Source organism: Vigna umbellata, chromosome 5 (assembly GCF_029865625.1).
Source record: "Vigna umbellata cultivar VRB3 chromosome 5, Vumbellata_1.0, whole genome shotgun sequence".
Lineage (NCBI taxonomy): Eukaryota > Viridiplantae > Streptophyta > Magnoliopsida > Fabales > Fabaceae > Vigna > Vigna umbellata.
Window position 1 is genome coordinate 18,614,809 of NC_142169.1, and position 16,952 is coordinate 18,631,760.

Consider the following 16,952-nt stretch of genomic DNA (forward strand, 5'->3'; position numbering starts at 1 on the left):
AACCGCGACAACATGTATAAAAGGGAAAAGATGATAAAGACCATGAGACTCACATTCAGTGTCAATCACATGTCTCGAACTGTGGTCCTGTAAACAAATAAGATTTTTGTTAAAAGAAATATTACAATAAGAGAACAAGACAGATGTCTAATGGATAATATGTTAAAAGGAGAGTTAGGGACATAAAGAACATTATTAATGGATAAAAAAAGGGAAAAAAGTTAATAGTCCCAACACCATGAGCTAAAACTCTAGATCCATCAGCTATTGTAACAGAAGGCAAAGGATTCATAGAAGACAAAGAAAAAAACAAAGATTTGTTATCAGTAATGTGACTTATGGCTCCTGAGTCAAGAACCCAAGAGGTAAGACAAGAAGATGGAGTCAAAACAATAAAAGATGTGCATGTGCGTGCTACAGATGTAGTGAAACTAGAAGGTTGTTGATCCTCATACTATTTGAGAAATTTACTGAAAACAACAAAGTCATCTGTAATTTTGAATGAAGGAGGATCCCTAGTAGGTGATTGTGAGGGAGGAACAGTTTGAATAATAGCAGTAGATCTAGGAGGGCGACCATGTAATGCATAACACCTATCAATCTTGTAGCCTAGCTTGCCACAATGGTCACACTTGATACATCTTTTTCCCAGCTTGCGAAAGTGATTGTGATCATGACGTTGAGATGCCAACGTAAAGGGAACATGTGTATCATTGATGGGTTTACTAGGTACATACAAAAGAGTGGAAGAAGTACAAGTCAAAGAGGAAACAATAAGTGAACCCAAAATCTGATCACAAATATGAAAATATTCATTAACAAGGTCGTGTAACGCCAATAACATGAAGAACTTTAACTGTTACTATAATATTTACGTCGAGTAGAAGCAAGAGGTAATAACTAAAGATAAAAGATAAAAATAAGACAAAGATAATATATCTAACAATCTTCTATTTAATTATATTTTTTACACAATTAACATTTTTATTTATAGATCTATGCTTTTATTTACATAATTAATTTTAAAAAATATATGTTATAGATTATATTAAAATAAATTAATATACAATTAAATTTATTACAAACTTTGTTCTCACTTATCACTCTCCCTTTCTTAATATAAGTAACTCCACTTTTTATTCTTTTTCTTCTCATTTCTAACTTCCTTTTTTTATCATCCCATTAATCCATCTTCAAATCCAAATAATCTAATAGTACATACTAAAGTTTAGTGCCTCCATGAAAGCCAATGTTAAAAAAGTTTTATCGTATTCTCGATGTAAATTGACTTCGCTCGTCTGGTTTTTCTGACATGAAAATAATAAATTTTAACAAAAATAATTGATATTTGGACATTGTCATTTTACCAAGTCAACCCACCCATCAATCAATAATAATAAGTCAACATTAATAAAATCATAAAACTTATTAATTATTCGTTTCATTACTCTTATCTTTCTCAATTTTAGTGAAAAAATGTTTTTTTCACCCATATTTTCAATTTTTCAAGAACATGTTTATCATCTTCCTATTAAATTTTTATGCATCTTCTAATACTTTAATTTTAAAATATGTTAAACAGAATAAATGGATAAAAAAAAAGCAAAAATATTTTATTGCAATCAAGAAAATTTACTTATTTTTCCTGTCAAACAAGGTATATAATCAAAATGAAAAAGGGAAGTAAGTTGTCAATGTACTGATTCAGAGTCGACAGACACATCTGAATCACCCAAGTTTGAAACATTGAACAATAATACCAAAACATGCAACACCTTATCTTTTTCAACCACTATCTTTTCATATTACCTAAAGTCAATATTGCTTAACCAAATCCAGACAAAAAAATTAAGCTTTATTGAAAATAATAAATGAACTTGACTTGCAGAGCTAAAAGGATGACAATAGTCTCTGATGTTGCTAGCATTCAGAAAGCTTATAAAAACCAATTAGAACAATTATTATGACTCCAAAGTCTAAATATTTCTTTACTAAATGGAACAACATTAATGCAGTAGAGAAGGGTCACAACTACTAACTGTGGATATGTATAATATAGGGTGTGAAATTATTAAGGGTTGAAGATTGATGCAATAACCCTGATATGGGGCCATAAACAGCCCTTGTTCGAAAAGAAGTGCCCTTTTATTCTGACATTCTTGAGCCTTGAAGCAACTTGAGTCAGGAAAACAGTAACCATGTCTGCCCTTGACATCAGGTTCAGGGTCATTATTGACCAATCTCTAAGTTGAGACGGTTAAAAATGAGTACATAAAAAAATCTTGGGTCATATACAGAGCTAGTTGGGAAAGCATAGAAATGGGAAAGACCCATGATGCTAAGAAACTAAAGCTACAATTTTGATTTGAAAAGGAAGGATGTACACTGAAACTATCTGTACAGATTTAGATATTGTACTAAAAAGGAAAGTGAAAAGAGGATAAGAAAAAATGGTAATGCTCAAGGGAGAGGAGAACAGGAAAGAGCCCCTTCTTCCTACTTTATTCGTACATCATTGGTTAGCATCAAGATTGCTTCCTGACAATTTTGACACTGCTATAGAAGCGCTTGAGATCTTTCATAGCCTTTTCCTCAATCTGAATAGAACGAATTGAGGATGGTGTTTCCACCTCAGGCTTGAACCAGCGACTCACTCCAGTGGTTTCCGAAGGCGAGCCACCTTGACCGGTAGCAATGGAAAAGCCAGATGTTCTAGTCGTTGGACTGTGTGAAAGGCTTTGTTGTTTCTTTCCCTGTATGTAAAACAACATTCCATGATTGAACAAAAGTATACACTAGAAGTTGAATGATACCAAAAATGCAATCAAAAAATAATAAATAGGCCAAAATGCATAATGAGTTATCTATCACCTAATGATTCAAAGCAGGCATTACACAGGTACAACTGTAGCAAGTGAATAAGAACATGAAAGGAAGAGTTAAATCACAAACCTGTTGCATTTGGATGTCCCTTAAGGATGGCCTAGAAGGATGGGGAGGGGTTCCTGAAGCAGCCCAAGGAGGGGTATTCATTTCTCCATCAGATACCTGGGAACTACGAGTTGAGGTAACGGGTATTGGACTGGAAAGAAGAAATGAACTCAACTTTATCTTAACCCCACTGCCAAAATCAGAAAGATCTTCCACCTTGTCCTTGCTCCCGGCTGGCTTGTTTATCTTTATTTTGCCTTGTTCATCCTGGATTTCGCGAAGAGAAGCAGAACCCTTCATGAACTTGGCCCCACCCCATGCAGGACCATCATTTTTTGGTGCTGGTGGTGGAGGAGGAGCCACCTCTTTTGGGGCTTCATCAAGAGCACCACTCAGAAACATAGAAAGCCCACCCTTCTTGCTCTTCTTTTTTGAAGCTTTTGGTGACGGACCCTTGGCTTTCGGCAACTCTAAAGCATCATTCTTCTGCACTACAAAAGCTAAATCTTTTGCAGCCTGGTCTACTGTGATTTGTTCACAAACAGCATCCTCTTCCACCTATGTAAAATAAAATGTAGAATTTTAAGCATTACACGCAACTGTGCAACTAATTCTAGTTCATAACAGAAAGTAAAAGACAAGAACTTCTTTGAGAAATATTCTGCAAAACATAACAACATCCGTTTAAGATGATGAAATGTATAACTGGTTAAATCTGCGTTAATGAAACGGACAGTTATTTCCATTTAAATATATCTCAAACAAACAACAATATGAAATTGCATATACACAACTCTAAAAATGAAAGTTCTGAAAGCATCGAAGTAGGTCCAAAACTCAATGAATGTTTAATGAACTACCCAAGCCAGGTACTTAAACAAAATAAAGACGAAGGAGCAGTCTGAATTAAAAATGCTTCAGAGCTCAGATTGCATACCTAACCCAGGGATGCTATCAAGACAAATACTCTGAAAAATTGGTCCAATCTAAAACTACAAGTTATCAGCCTATAACCGATTTTATCTAGTGCACTATTACTTCTCTCTACTGAAAACCTTACAGAAAACAAGAGCCAGAAAATAAATTAAACAAAAATATGATTTCAACCAGTGTTTTCAAATAGTAAGATAGCACATTGGAAACCAACCTTTGAATCAGAAATCCCCATGATGTGAATGTCCAACAGGTCCTCCGATTTGGGAATGGCTTCACTTTTAGAGTGAACAGATTCTATTTCTGCCTGCCCTATGTTTGATTTTCCACTCTTTCTCCTTTGTTTCTTTGATAGTTTACCTTTCTTACTGCCTTTCCCTTCTGGTAAAGTAGAAGATGATTCTTTATTTTGTGATGTTTCAACAGGAACACCTAGCTCTGCAAGTGAGCTTTCAAGTGCTGACTTAGATTGAAGCTTTGCAATCTGCTGGTCATCAAGAAGATGTCCACTAGACTGCTTATCTTCAAGCATCTCAATCTGCTGCAACTTTTTCCTTATAGCTCGGACTACTTTGGAGATTTCTTTATCAGAATCATCCTGGGGCTGTAGAAAGGAATCTACTCGTTGGACGTTTTCCATTTTCAAGGGTTTGTCACGAGTCCTTTGAAACTCTATCTCACTATCATCCTCTTCGCTGTTAATGATGGCAGGGAGGGTAGCAGTTGGTGTAGGAAGCCGACGGTGACTCCATGGCTCAGATGATCTCTGGTCTAGCAACCTCTCAAGGTTAGCAAGAACATCTGGTGATGCACTTGCTATAGTATGCGATGAAACTGTAAATATGTAATCAAGATTGCGCATGACAATCTCCTGTAACCAGTAAATAATAACAACTTTAGTATATAAACACCTACCATGTAATATATATATATATATATATATATATATATATATATATATCAGCAAAGACCAGTTGAAGTACAGGGCTAATTACATGATAGAATAATACAATGCACGTAATGCTAGAAGATACCACCTAACATTAATGTCAAATGTCAAGTATACTAGTACAAAAACACGTGCAAATATGGAGTACAATAAAGCATAATCTAACAAATAGTACCTCATGAAGTTAGTAAAGAAAAAAAAAATCTGGTAAACAAAGCATAAGAGACCAAAAAAAAAAGTGAAAACAATTACACTGACAGCACGTAACATTTTTCTCTATTTCTATGATTCAATGATTCACCTAAAAATAATGTCAAAGTACTTATCTTGTTTTTTTGTCCAATTTAAAAAATAATACTTATTCACGAATACTTTGAAAAGAATAATATTTAATTAGAATGGATGAACATATATTAACCAACATAGATGATGAAACTTTCTAACAAATGAAGAGCAGTAGTAGCAGTATTTTCATGTTTTGAGGAGTATTTTTCATACTATCTCTAGACAATATTTGTGGATTTTTGAGAATGTAGTTTTTGATATTCTTTTATTGATAATTTTTTCCAGACTAGTTAGACTCATTGCCATTTCAGTCACATTCCTTCAGACACATTCATTCATACAGAAAACTTTCGAAATAAATTTGCACTACCATTTACTATACACTAAAAGATAAACTATGTCTACCAGATAAAGAAAAGAAAACTATTAACCAGCAAAGGTTGTAGGTAAATATGAATATGATTCTAGAAATTAACGTTCCCAAACAGGTGTTAGTAACCTATCTACTCTTTTTTAAATTAGGGAAATTAAATATTAATTATATCTAAATAAAAATTTAATTTCACATCAGGTTCTCATGATACTTGACAGAAGTTTGATTATAATATTGTGATGTACCAAACAACAATTATGTGAATATGGACAGAAGGAAATCTACTCTTTAATCAAACAGGAGACAGCACATCTTACTTCTGTTGCTTAAAGAAAGCTTGATGACAAATAATAACTAACTACTCTGTTCAATTTAAGTTTATAGTTTTACAGTCTTTGTTTATTATCACAGATTTGTCTAACCGTCTGCCAAATTTATGGCAGTGACTTTTGAACTCGTGAATTTATTGCCAACAATGAAATGAATTATTTCCAGCTAATCAAATTCATATCATGTTACTTTCTTTAAATGCAAGCTTGTTCAAGTTGATAAAGATGACATGTCAGCATTTACTTCATATTCTTAAATATTGTGTATGTGTGCATTCCGATTGTGTGTATGTGTATTTGCATGTCGGTTGCCGTGTAATTGAAAACATTAAGCAATAAATTATATAATGAATAGAGAAGCAAGAACATAGCTCCAATTCATTTGAAACAATATATTGCAAATACTTCATACAGTAGAAAAGACCAGTACCTCACAATATTTCTTCAAATCATCTGCTCCAAGAGAATCAGCAATCTCAAGCAGTTGTACTGCATTCCGTGGCTCCACTAAACACTCTGCAGCTACTTTTTCACAAAGGCTTTTTAAGCTCGGTATAGATCTCTGCCTGCTAGTGTCATTTTGCACACTAGATATCATGTTACTGGAATCTATATCCTCAAATAAAATGTCTTCATTTAACTCTTCCATATCATCCCCGTTATTCAACTCGAGTTTCTGAGAATTCTGAATCATGATAGGAGCGTAAAGAGGATGATAGAGTGAAGCCACGATTAGTAAATGTGTTTCACCAACTGAAACTGATGTAGCCTTCTTTACACCATGCAACCGAGTTGCAACAAGGGGCTTATCCTTACCTTTCTTCCCATCCCACATGTAAACATCACCAGTAGCTGTAACAGCTGCAGTCCAGTACTTTCCAGCTGATATGTTAACCATATTTCTTCCACACATAGCATATAACTGTTAACAAATTAAACAATAGGGGAAGTGTTTTTAGTCACAATGCTTCAAGAAAAAATGAACACAACAGAAGAGAAAAATTCAAAGGATTAGAACCTGTTGGCATCTAAGATCCGGATCCGAGGAGACCCAATAAAATAATGCGCCATCATCTGTAAGGGCCATGCTGTGTACCATTCCAGCAGCTACAGAAACCACACTAAGTCGTTCCTTGCGGTGAAATTTTAAAGGAGTGTTTCCACTTTTCTTCAAGTTCCTACTAACTACAACACGTTTTGGTGTAACAAGTCGATGACCCCAGGTAAATACCTGCAAAATATGGAAAATTAAAACTTAAAAGATGTAAAAAGTACTGTTATTTCCTCAAAAAACAAAAGGGGGAACACCTACACACATATATATATTATAAAACTAACAAGGAAAAATCTAATGTTTGATACAGATATTACATGAAAAACATAAGTTGTTGAACTTGAATATAATTTGGGATAGAACAATAATAGAACTCAAAAAATCAGGTCTTATCCCTCTCTGTAAAAATGTGTATACCCCAAAACTGTATAACGCAGAAGCATTTGGAAGAAAACAAATAAAATTGCAGTTACCTTTACAATTTCAAGTATTTTAATTAATTTTTGTAGCGTCCTCTGATTATAGGTAGTATTTTATGCCAAATCTATGTCCAGTGTTTGGTGTATTACTTGCAATACCCAAGGAATCCTATGGGCCTTAGGTACCCTTTAACTGTAGCTCAAATATGAAGATGCTAGCTACAGTTTCTTACAGTTATAAGACCTTGAAATTTAAAAAAAAATGGCAATAATCCGAAATTAGTTACCTCTCCATCAGATCCTAATACAATTGTGTGATATTTTGCAGCAGAAACTCTGGTCAAAGTCTTTCCCTTCAAGGATTCAACCACATGTGGGGTGTAATTAGAGGCTGAGTTTGAGGTGCCATAACCAAGCTGACCCTCCCTGTTACAACCCCAAGTAAAGACTTCACCTAAATCAGAAACTACAGCCGTGTGTTTATTTGCTGCAGCAACAGCAACAATTTTTGACCTCAAAGAGGATACTCTACGAGGTGTGGGTTGTGTATCAACGGAAGGGTACCCAAGTTGTCCCTCTGCACAACAATGAAACAAGAAACTTATGCCAATTACATATTTCTCATATTTCACACTGTAGAACAACGAATAAAGAAAGAATAATTCTTTCTCAATTAATCAGTGATGATTTCTCGAGAATCACAAGTATACTTGATAAAACCAAAGGAGGGATGAGGGGAAAAGACTACTTTGATGCAGTCCAGTAAAGTAGTTTACACAGTAACAACACACAAGACCTAACTTATATAAACATGAATAACATCAAGTTTTACCTCTATTGGATCCCCAAGTGAACACTTCCCCACCCTGAGTAGCAATCACAGTATGATGCTTAGCTGCAGCAATTGCCATCACTCTGCGGGAACCCAGACCAGAAGTCACCTGGCGGGGAGTGATGACAGCAGCTTGACCACTGCAATGAGTATAACAATATAAATTGAAAATTTTTCAAAAGCATATACTCTCTCTCCATCACTGGTCGATAAAAAGCATGCAACTAGTTGCAAAAACAGTATCTAGCAGTAAAACTAAAATAAGTTCCCATTTACTTTTCCTGTGAAATTTCTATCAGAAGTTAAAAAATCACTATATCAAAATAAAAATAAAAAAAAAAATAAAAAAAAATGGTCTTTACATCTTCTGATTTGTGCTTTGAAAGAAAGCTGGGTATCTACTTCTTTATGACAGGTATAATGCCACAGCAAAATCAATCTATGTTCCTAGTAAAACACCATGAAAATGTAGTACAGCATCAAGAACAAAAAGGTTTGAGACTAAGTAGTTAAAATGTGACCGTGCACAAAAATGTCCTACATCTGATCGTACCAATTCAATTATATGCTCTATTGAGCTTGTTTTTAGTTTCAAACAAGCATTTAGTTAAAGATACAATTGTATTCTCATCCAAGTTATTATAAAAAGGAAAGTGAAGAAACCAAGGGCCTGTTTGGTTTAAGAAAATATAATCAATTTTCATTTTCTATTTTCAAAAGATTTGTATAAGAAATGGTGAAAAGGCAAAAAATTGTTTTCACCAATTTGTGCACAAATATTTGAAAACAATATGCAAAACAAAATAAGGTGCCATTTTTTCACCACATCCTGCACAAATATTTAAAGATAGGAATTAAAATGAAAACAAGGCAACCTTTTAGTAATAATCAATAATAATAATAGTCAATAAAAACTGGGGAAAAAACACCTTTTTTTCAAATCAAATACCCCCAGAGAACTCAACATTATTAAGGAACTTACAAAACGACTTCTTTTTATTCAATGTTCGTAATCAATAAGATAGTGACCAGTACAAACAAAAAGCATGTTCACCTACATTCACACTGAAACAAACCACATACCTGTGTATATCAAAATCAGGATGTCCCAGACGACCACCCCTTCCAAATCCCCAGGTATACAGTTCTCCACGAGCAGTAAGTGCCACACTATGGAACTTCCCAGCAGAAATGAGCTTTATGAATGAACCACCAAGTGAATCAACTTTGCATGGCAACTTCTGAATATGCGCATTTCCAGTTCCAAGCTGATAATTTGAACCACTGCCCCAACTAAAGACCTCAGTTGCCACTAAACATAGAATAAAAGTCAGACTGTCATCCTAAATGATCACTTTAATGGTGACAACAATCTAAAGCAGTCACAAAATAACAATTTATACCTGAACTGTGTTCATTTCCAAGAGCCTGAAATACAGAGCCAGATAAGAGATCTACAGGTATTCGAGATTTAGAGTCCTCCAATGTAATAGAGGCACCATGCTGAAGAAGGATGCTTGCCGCAGCAAGATGACCAAAATGTAGAGCCCTGTGAAGGCTACTCCATCCTGATTCTCCATCCTAAAAACAACACAAGTTTCAGAATTAATGGATTCCGAGAGATAAAGTAATGGCTAAGTGAAGGAATATGAGCTATTCCTTTCCATCCTAAGCAGCCACTCCAACTCATTGAGAAAAGGAAAAGGGAGGGAGATTCAACTGATATGGTTTAACATTATACAGTATATGTTGTAGATTTTACTAATTGATATCTCATAAAATTGATATGAATAATTCACCACAAAATAATAAAGAACCTCAATAACAAGAAAGAAATCTCAGAAGGACACTTCATTTCCTTACAAGTTAGGTTCATTCAGAATACAAGTTAAACATTAGAATACAAATATTAACTGTGTACTACCTTCCTAGGAAAGTTTAAATTAATGTTAAATTATATATAACATATTTCCACATTTTATGAATTCAACTAAGAGATCATGGCAAAGTAGTTTAACAATCAACTAACAACCATTCACTTTTTGATGTGCAGAGGTCTTGACTCTTGAAAACAAAATATGAAGGAAGTAGCAGAATCAATGCTATAAAAAAGGTAGGCAAACAGATGTCAAACTTTTTCTCTTGACTAAAAGTAGATGCCACACTTGATTGCTAGAAAATTGTGAGAAGAGAAACAGCCTTACTCGGGCATCAGGATCTGCACCAGCTGCAAGAAGCCTCCTTACAATGGGAATATGGTTTCTCCAACTTGCAATATGAAGAGGAGTCAACCCAAATGTGTTCCTCAAATTGATATTGCCCCCACTCTTCTTCAATGATGCCAAGGCCAATTCTACATCATTTAGAGATCCTTCACGCACAACAAGCCACAAATCCTTCTGGGATCCAACACATAAAATTTTGCGACCTGTTATTTGCGAATTCTGCTTTTGCACTTGAGGGGAAAAAGCTACTTCCATTACCACCAAATTTGATTAGTTAGCTTTCACAATATTATATCATAGATAAGAAAGATGACTCCAAAGTCTCAGCACATATATTCCGCTAATCCACCACCTGATACGTCAAGAGCTAAAAACTACTTCATCTACAGAGTACACTGGAACATCCAATAAAAATAGTCCTGATCCTTGACTCCACCATTCGATTTTCACTAATCCATGGTAATGTAAAATAGTAATCAAAATATCAGCTAGAGATATCCAATTATAAGATGAATTGGCTCTTTCTAATCTATCACTAACATCAACATCATTGCGGCAACCATCTTTACCGTACTGTCAACCAGCAGCAGCCATTGATGAATCCCAGTATGGTTCACATGCTAGACAGAAATCTGTCATAATTAGAAACACTGATAATGTAATTCATCAATTGGCAAGACAAATGCTACAGGAGAATACTATTTTTTGAGGAAAAAAGACATACAAGCATGCACAAGCAACTAAAGTCCCTCAGTACAGAGTCTCAGTCTCACAGTATACAAGCAGATAAGAACAAACAAAAAGACAAATTGAACAACTAAATTGATGCTGTGAAGCGGAAAAAAGCATAAAGCAAAATGTACTATAAGCACAACTTCATAAAAAGATTACATCATCACAACAAAATGAAAATTGAAACCAGTGAGATTTCTAGAAATACAAGATCCATTGCCCCAGTAATTCACAAAATTAAAAGCCATCATCCAGATTATTATAATTCAAACAAAATCATGAGACAATAATGCAACCCACCCCTAAGGAAAATTACACAAATTTTGAAAGGAAAACAAGTACAAATGAAAAACCAAATGCCATGAATCTTCATTCAAAATAAGTTTCACAGTTGATCCGTGCACTCAGAACCCAATTCACCACTCTCCCACGCAACCACCATTTTCAAAGTTAATAATTAGTCCCAAAAACTGAATCAGGAAATGACAACAACCTCAAAAGAAACACCATGAAGCAGTACATCTCGAAAACCATAACAAGAGCAAAATCCAACCTTTCAACAAAAATCACAGGGCCCAAAACCATCTCAACAGCAATGTAACACCAACCCAAACAAAACATTTGGCTGGATCGTCCCACCACGCCCAGAAAATCATTTTCCACAAAAAAAAAACACGAAAAATTGAAGAGACCCAGATGGCGAAAAATCAAGTAGTGTGAAACCAAAATCAGAAGTGAAGAAAAATGGTAAAAGAATGGAGAGGTTACCTTACCTTAGCCGATTACGTGGATAGAAACAAACCCAGAACTCAGCAAGGAATAATACAAGAGAAGTACGTCACAATAGTTAAGCTGAAGGAGCTATAAATGGTGATGATTTTCTTTACCAAAGAGTATCGAAACCCAGAATATACCTTCTCTATCACACACACACACCAAAACCGTGAGACCAAAAAAATGACACAATAAAAATAAATCTTTTTTCTTTCGTTACAAAAATTGTATGAAGAGAGAGAAGACATTGAGAAAAGGAGAAGAAGCGGTCCCATCTATGAGGGGTAAATTGGGAGTTTCCTAGGGTCTACGTTTGGACAAAAACACCCCTGACTCGCCAGACTTTGATTCCAACGACGAGGTCCAGGTCTGCCACTATGCTGTTGTGGCTTCTCAAAACACTCAATATTTTTCCGCAAAACAAGTGTTTTAAAATTACACGTGGCAGATTATTCATCTGACGCGTGGTCAGAAGACCTGAGCAGTAGGACCACACAAGAAAAAAAATATATTTTTTATTTTACATAAACATAGCATGCATATGCTTTAATTATAGCAATTTAAATTATATATATATATATATATATATATATATATATATATTCATCAGAGTTCATTTAAAAATAAATCATCATATAATAAAATCGTATGACTGTATAGTAATTAATTTAAAATAATTTGTAATTAATTGAAAAATTAAGTTATATAAATTAATTATTGTACTAGGAGAAAAAACTTTAGGCAAAGTGTATTGTGTGATTTCTAAAATGATGAGCTTTTATAAGCTTTTAGAATAACTATATGAAATTCTAGTGCAAAGAATTTAAAAATTTTCAAATAAATTATATTAAAAACAATATTAAGGATTATGATATTGCACTTGCAGATAATACGTGATTCTGGAGCTTAACCTTAAAATTTAAATAAGAGCCATAACAACTTTTTCAATAATGTAATATTCGATCTTCTTTAATGTTTAAAGATCAGTTGAATTGTTCAAATATTTAATCTGTGAACAAGTCTGATAGAATTATTAAAAAATAATAAATTTAAGTATGTGCATATATGTCTTTTTCTCCGATCAAATTCAAATCAAAACTAAAATCATAATTTAGATAAAACATGGAATTATTCTATATAACTTCCAATTTGTTGACATTCGGTATTACAATCATGGAGTGGTTCTTGAGATGTTATCAAAGTGATAAAATTTTATTATGATAAAACTTATGATAGCTATTCAAATACTCTAACATCAATGTGTAAATCACACGGTTCTAATTTTATTAAAATTTTCAATTTTGAATATCCAATTATAAGACTGCGTTGCAAAATTAAAATTAGAGAAATATTTAGTTATTCATGGGGATTCCTAGGTGTTTTCTATTTCTCATGTTTTCATTTGATTAAAACAAATTTATATATTTTATTATTTCAGTTTCCCGGTGTTTCGAGGCTCTAATTATAAAAATTAAAATAAAGTTTTATATTCTAATTACAAAACTTAACATAAAGTGTTATATTAAAATCAGAATAAGTATATATAAGAATTAGAATGAAATATTGAAACGGGTCAATCTAATCTGTAAATAATAAAACAACGAGATGTGATGATCTAACCTAACATAATTAGGTGGACGGAAGATCTTAATCAATCTTATTAACATGCCACTTTTTTAAATCTCAAATTGAATTAAAAGAATTATTATTTTTATATATTAAATTGGAACTTAATGTGCAAACCAAAGCATAAAAGTCTTGGATAAATGAAGGAATGACAAGTTCTTTTTTTATCTCGTGAGTAAATTCATTCAAAAACACTTCTTATACCTCCAAGCTTCAGTGATGACCTGGGTATAAAGTTTAAATAGGTATTTAAACCTAGTAACATATTTTAGTTCTAATAAATCACCTTGAATCAAAAGCATAAACTCTAACTTCGTAGCATATCAGATGCAAATTACTGTTTTCAATATTCAAATTTCTTGAATTCTCTAAACGTTAGTAAGATTATATGGAGTATCTTCACTTAATAATGACTTCATGTACTTAATTCTACACAGCACAAATTCAATAAATAAATAAATATATATATATATATATATATATATATATATATATATATATATATATAGCATGAAAGATATTGGCAAAAGAAAACATATATAATGTTACTAAAACAAGTAACTATTTTTGTAGTGACTAGTGTAGTATTTCAAACAGGAAAAGTTTTACTAACCCTCCCTCACTTAAATTACAAAAATATTGTTTGAATAATTTGGCATGAAGGGTAATAATAATGCTTATTGATATTCTTTTGAAGTATAAATAAGTGTTTCAATCTTATTCATGTAAAATATTGCAAGTAAGTCGATTTAGTACGATACATATATCATTTAAGCGACAAAAATGGTGTTTTAGCAATAAGACATTTTGTTTACATTAATAAACATGTTAGAATCACTCTAATATTCCATTTTTTAGAGTGATTATGTTTCACTATTAGAGTTTTGAGAAGGAAGAATGGGTGTGATAACTCTCTTTCTTTCCAACCCTAACACAACTTGACCAAGGATAATTATTATTTAAGCATCTACAAGCAATGTTCTTTACTTAAGCTTATGATTGTCACTTGAGTATCACTCAAGAAATGGCTCAACACTAAAGCTAGATATACAAAACTAACAATTCTACATATTTTCATAACATAGTCTCCTAATATGAAATTAATCATTCTATATGTTCAAACATGTTTAAAATACCTATTTGTTAATGTATTTTATTATGTCTTTATTAGATTTCTACCTTTAATAGATTGTTGTTAAGATTTATTCAAAAATTACTCCCTGTAAATAGGAAATATCCTATAATCTCTTTTTTTATTGTATATCTCTTAGAATTTCTCATATTGATGTACAAATATTCTATGTTGACTATTTAAAAAAAGGGGTTGCAAAATACAAGCAAGTTGTTCTAAGCAAAACAATCATCTCATATACTATGTTCTATCTTGCCTTGATATTTTGACATATCCTAAACAATATGGATGGACGAAACCATAAACAACTTAAGAAAAGGTAACCACCTAAGAAGCCTAGGTTCAACTAGGTAAAAATCTTCATGAGATAACTAGGGATACATCGGGTCAGATTGGATATAGACAATGTCTATCCGTAATCCGACCTGCAAAATGAAAATACAATCTACAACACATCCGCTACTCACGGAGTATTCACTTTAAAAATATCCGTGGATATTTTAAAACTCGTAGTACCCACGGATATATGCAAAAATAAAAAGTATATATTTTATACATTTTTAAAATAAAATTTAAATAAAATTACAAAAAATATATATAATATAATATAAATTAAAATTTAATTTTAATCAAATTTAACCTAATAAAATATAAATTAATTTTATTTTTAACTAAATTACCACATATTTTATCCGCCATATCTGTTAAGTTTTTTTGTTATCCCTAAAAATAACTATTAATTAATTTAATACAGTATTTATTATTATCTAACACACATACCTAACTTAACTTAAGTGTTCTGTTGTCTTTTACAAGTACACCAGCATATCATATGTTGAAGACTAAAGAGTATTACAGTTTTTTTTATTTGAAACTTAAATACATATACTTTTTAGATCCATTGTTGTTATGTATCGGTACTGAGAGTTCACCAGGAATTAAATAACAAATTACAGAAAAAATAGTTAGTTAAAAATTATAGTTGCAAGGGATGTTAGGTTTTATTTATCCGAAAAGGACAATCTAGTCTTTGGCTACGAGAAAGAGAAAACGTAAAATCTTCTTAACTTTCCATCATTGTTTCGTTTGCTAGAATTTGAAGGAAAGAGATAGTAGTAATGCAAGGAAGAAATAATTTAATTTAATTTAGTATTTGGCTTTCTCATTGAAAAAAACAAATTCGAGAAAACAAAAAGTTGTTTACAGCTATTTTATTAGGATTGTTTATTTAGCTATAGAGTTTATCACGTAATTTTTTTTAATATAAAACATGACTTTTTCTTTTCTTTTTTACGTAAAAAAAATTATTGGTAAAGATCAATTTTGGAGAATGAAATCGATATATTTAGGATTAAATATGTTTTTCGTCCCTTAAGTATCACACGATGTTTGTTTTAGTCCCTACTCAAAACTTTGATGATTTTTAGTTCTTATAGTTTTGAAACTCTGAGTATTAGTCCTTGAAATGAAACAATGTTAAGTTTTAGTAGATGTGGCAAACGACATTGTCACGTGAAATACCAGCTGCCCTCTTCACTCTCTACCACGTTGATTGTTTAAGTTTGGAAATGAGATTAAGTGATTGGCACATTCTCGATTGAAATCAAATTAACAATTAGGGTTCTTTATTGGACAATTAGGGTTCTTAATTAGGCAAGTAAATTTTTTCAATTGGGGAAAAGTAGTTTTACTGGAAGCATTGTACTCCAAGCATTGTACTCGAAACCTTCCACTCGAAGCATTCTATCCAAGTGGTCCTTGCGGTGGTCGTTCCGGTGCTCGTGAAAGAAACAGTGGGTGTGAAAGACAAGCGTAAAGGTAAGCTAAGCTATTGTTTTTCTCTTTCGGTTATGGTTGTTCCAATTTGTGCGTAAAGCGTTGATGTCTGAATGTAGGTCTAGAAATGGTTTTCGACATTTGTTTGCATCACATGGGGAAGTTTGTTAGTCATAAGGGACTACAGTATGTTGGAGGAGAGATACACGTGATCAAAGGACTTGATTCAGATCATTGGTCGTATTTTGAAGCAGTTGGAACAGTTAAAGAATTTAAGTATGATGCAAACTTCAAACTATGGTGGAAGGGGTCGAAACAAAGGCTGATGAATAATGTGAGATTATTGAGTGATGACAGTGAAGCACTGTACTTGGCTAACTGTGTAGAGGAGAATAAGGAAGAGGTAGAAATCTATGTTCAACATGTTCCTAGTGAGGCAGTGGAAGTTCACTTTCTTAGTTGTGGTGAAGTGGTAGAAAAAGGAAACATAGACACGGAGGAAGTGTTTTCCAAAGTGGGTGAGGAACATGAAGAGGTTAATTTACATGAGGAAGAAGTGGCTGAGATTGTACAAGAGGGTGG

The 16,952-nt window shown here is 32.9% G+C and overlaps 1 protein-coding gene across 4 annotated transcripts; it reads right to left on the bottom strand.

Moving 5' to 3' along the window:
* Positions 1 to 1,834: 1,834 nt before the first annotated feature.
* On the bottom strand, positions 1,835 to 12,051 carry LOC124834850 (ankyrin repeat family protein / regulator of chromosome condensation (RCC1) family protein). 4 transcript variants are annotated; one of them, XM_088116126.1, is made up of 12 exons: positions 11,836 to 12,051; positions 10,871 to 10,962; positions 10,310 to 10,779; positions 9,509 to 9,686; positions 9,189 to 9,417; positions 8,106 to 8,245; positions 7,561 to 7,850; positions 6,819 to 7,031; positions 6,231 to 6,722; positions 4,079 to 4,735; positions 2,953 to 3,489; positions 1,835 to 2,753 (listed from the first exon to the last, which is right to left on the bottom strand). In XM_088116126.1, the coding sequence occupies exons 3-12, from the start codon at positions 10,583 to 10,585 to the stop codon at positions 2,526 to 2,528; spliced, it is 3,240 nt and encodes a 1,079-aa protein (XP_087972252.1). In that variant the 5' UTR covers positions 10,586 to 10,779; positions 10,871 to 10,962; positions 11,836 to 12,051; the 3' UTR covers positions 1,835 to 2,525. The 4 variants fall into 4 exon arrangements, with proteins under 4 accessions (XP_087972252.1, XP_087972251.1, XP_087972250.1 ...); XM_088116125.1 differs by having other exon boundaries at positions 11,831 to 12,051; XM_088116124.1 differs by having other exon boundaries at positions 10,310 to 10,950.
* Positions 12,052 to 16,952: the final 4,901 nt, after the last annotated feature.

Coding starts and splice junctions, on each gene's coding strand:
- LOC124834850 (XM_088116124.1), bottom strand. CDS start 10,585: ATGGAAGTAGCTTTTTCCCCTCAAGTGCAAAAGCAGAATTCGCAAATA. Junction 9,418..9,508: donor TGGAAATGAACACAGTTCAG/GTATAAATTGTT, acceptor TTCTATGTTTAG/TGGCAACTGAGGTCTTTAGT. Junction 3,490..4,078: donor TGGGGATTTCTGATTCAAAG/GTTGGTTTCCAA, acceptor TATTTTACATAG/GTGGAAGAGGATGCTGTTTG.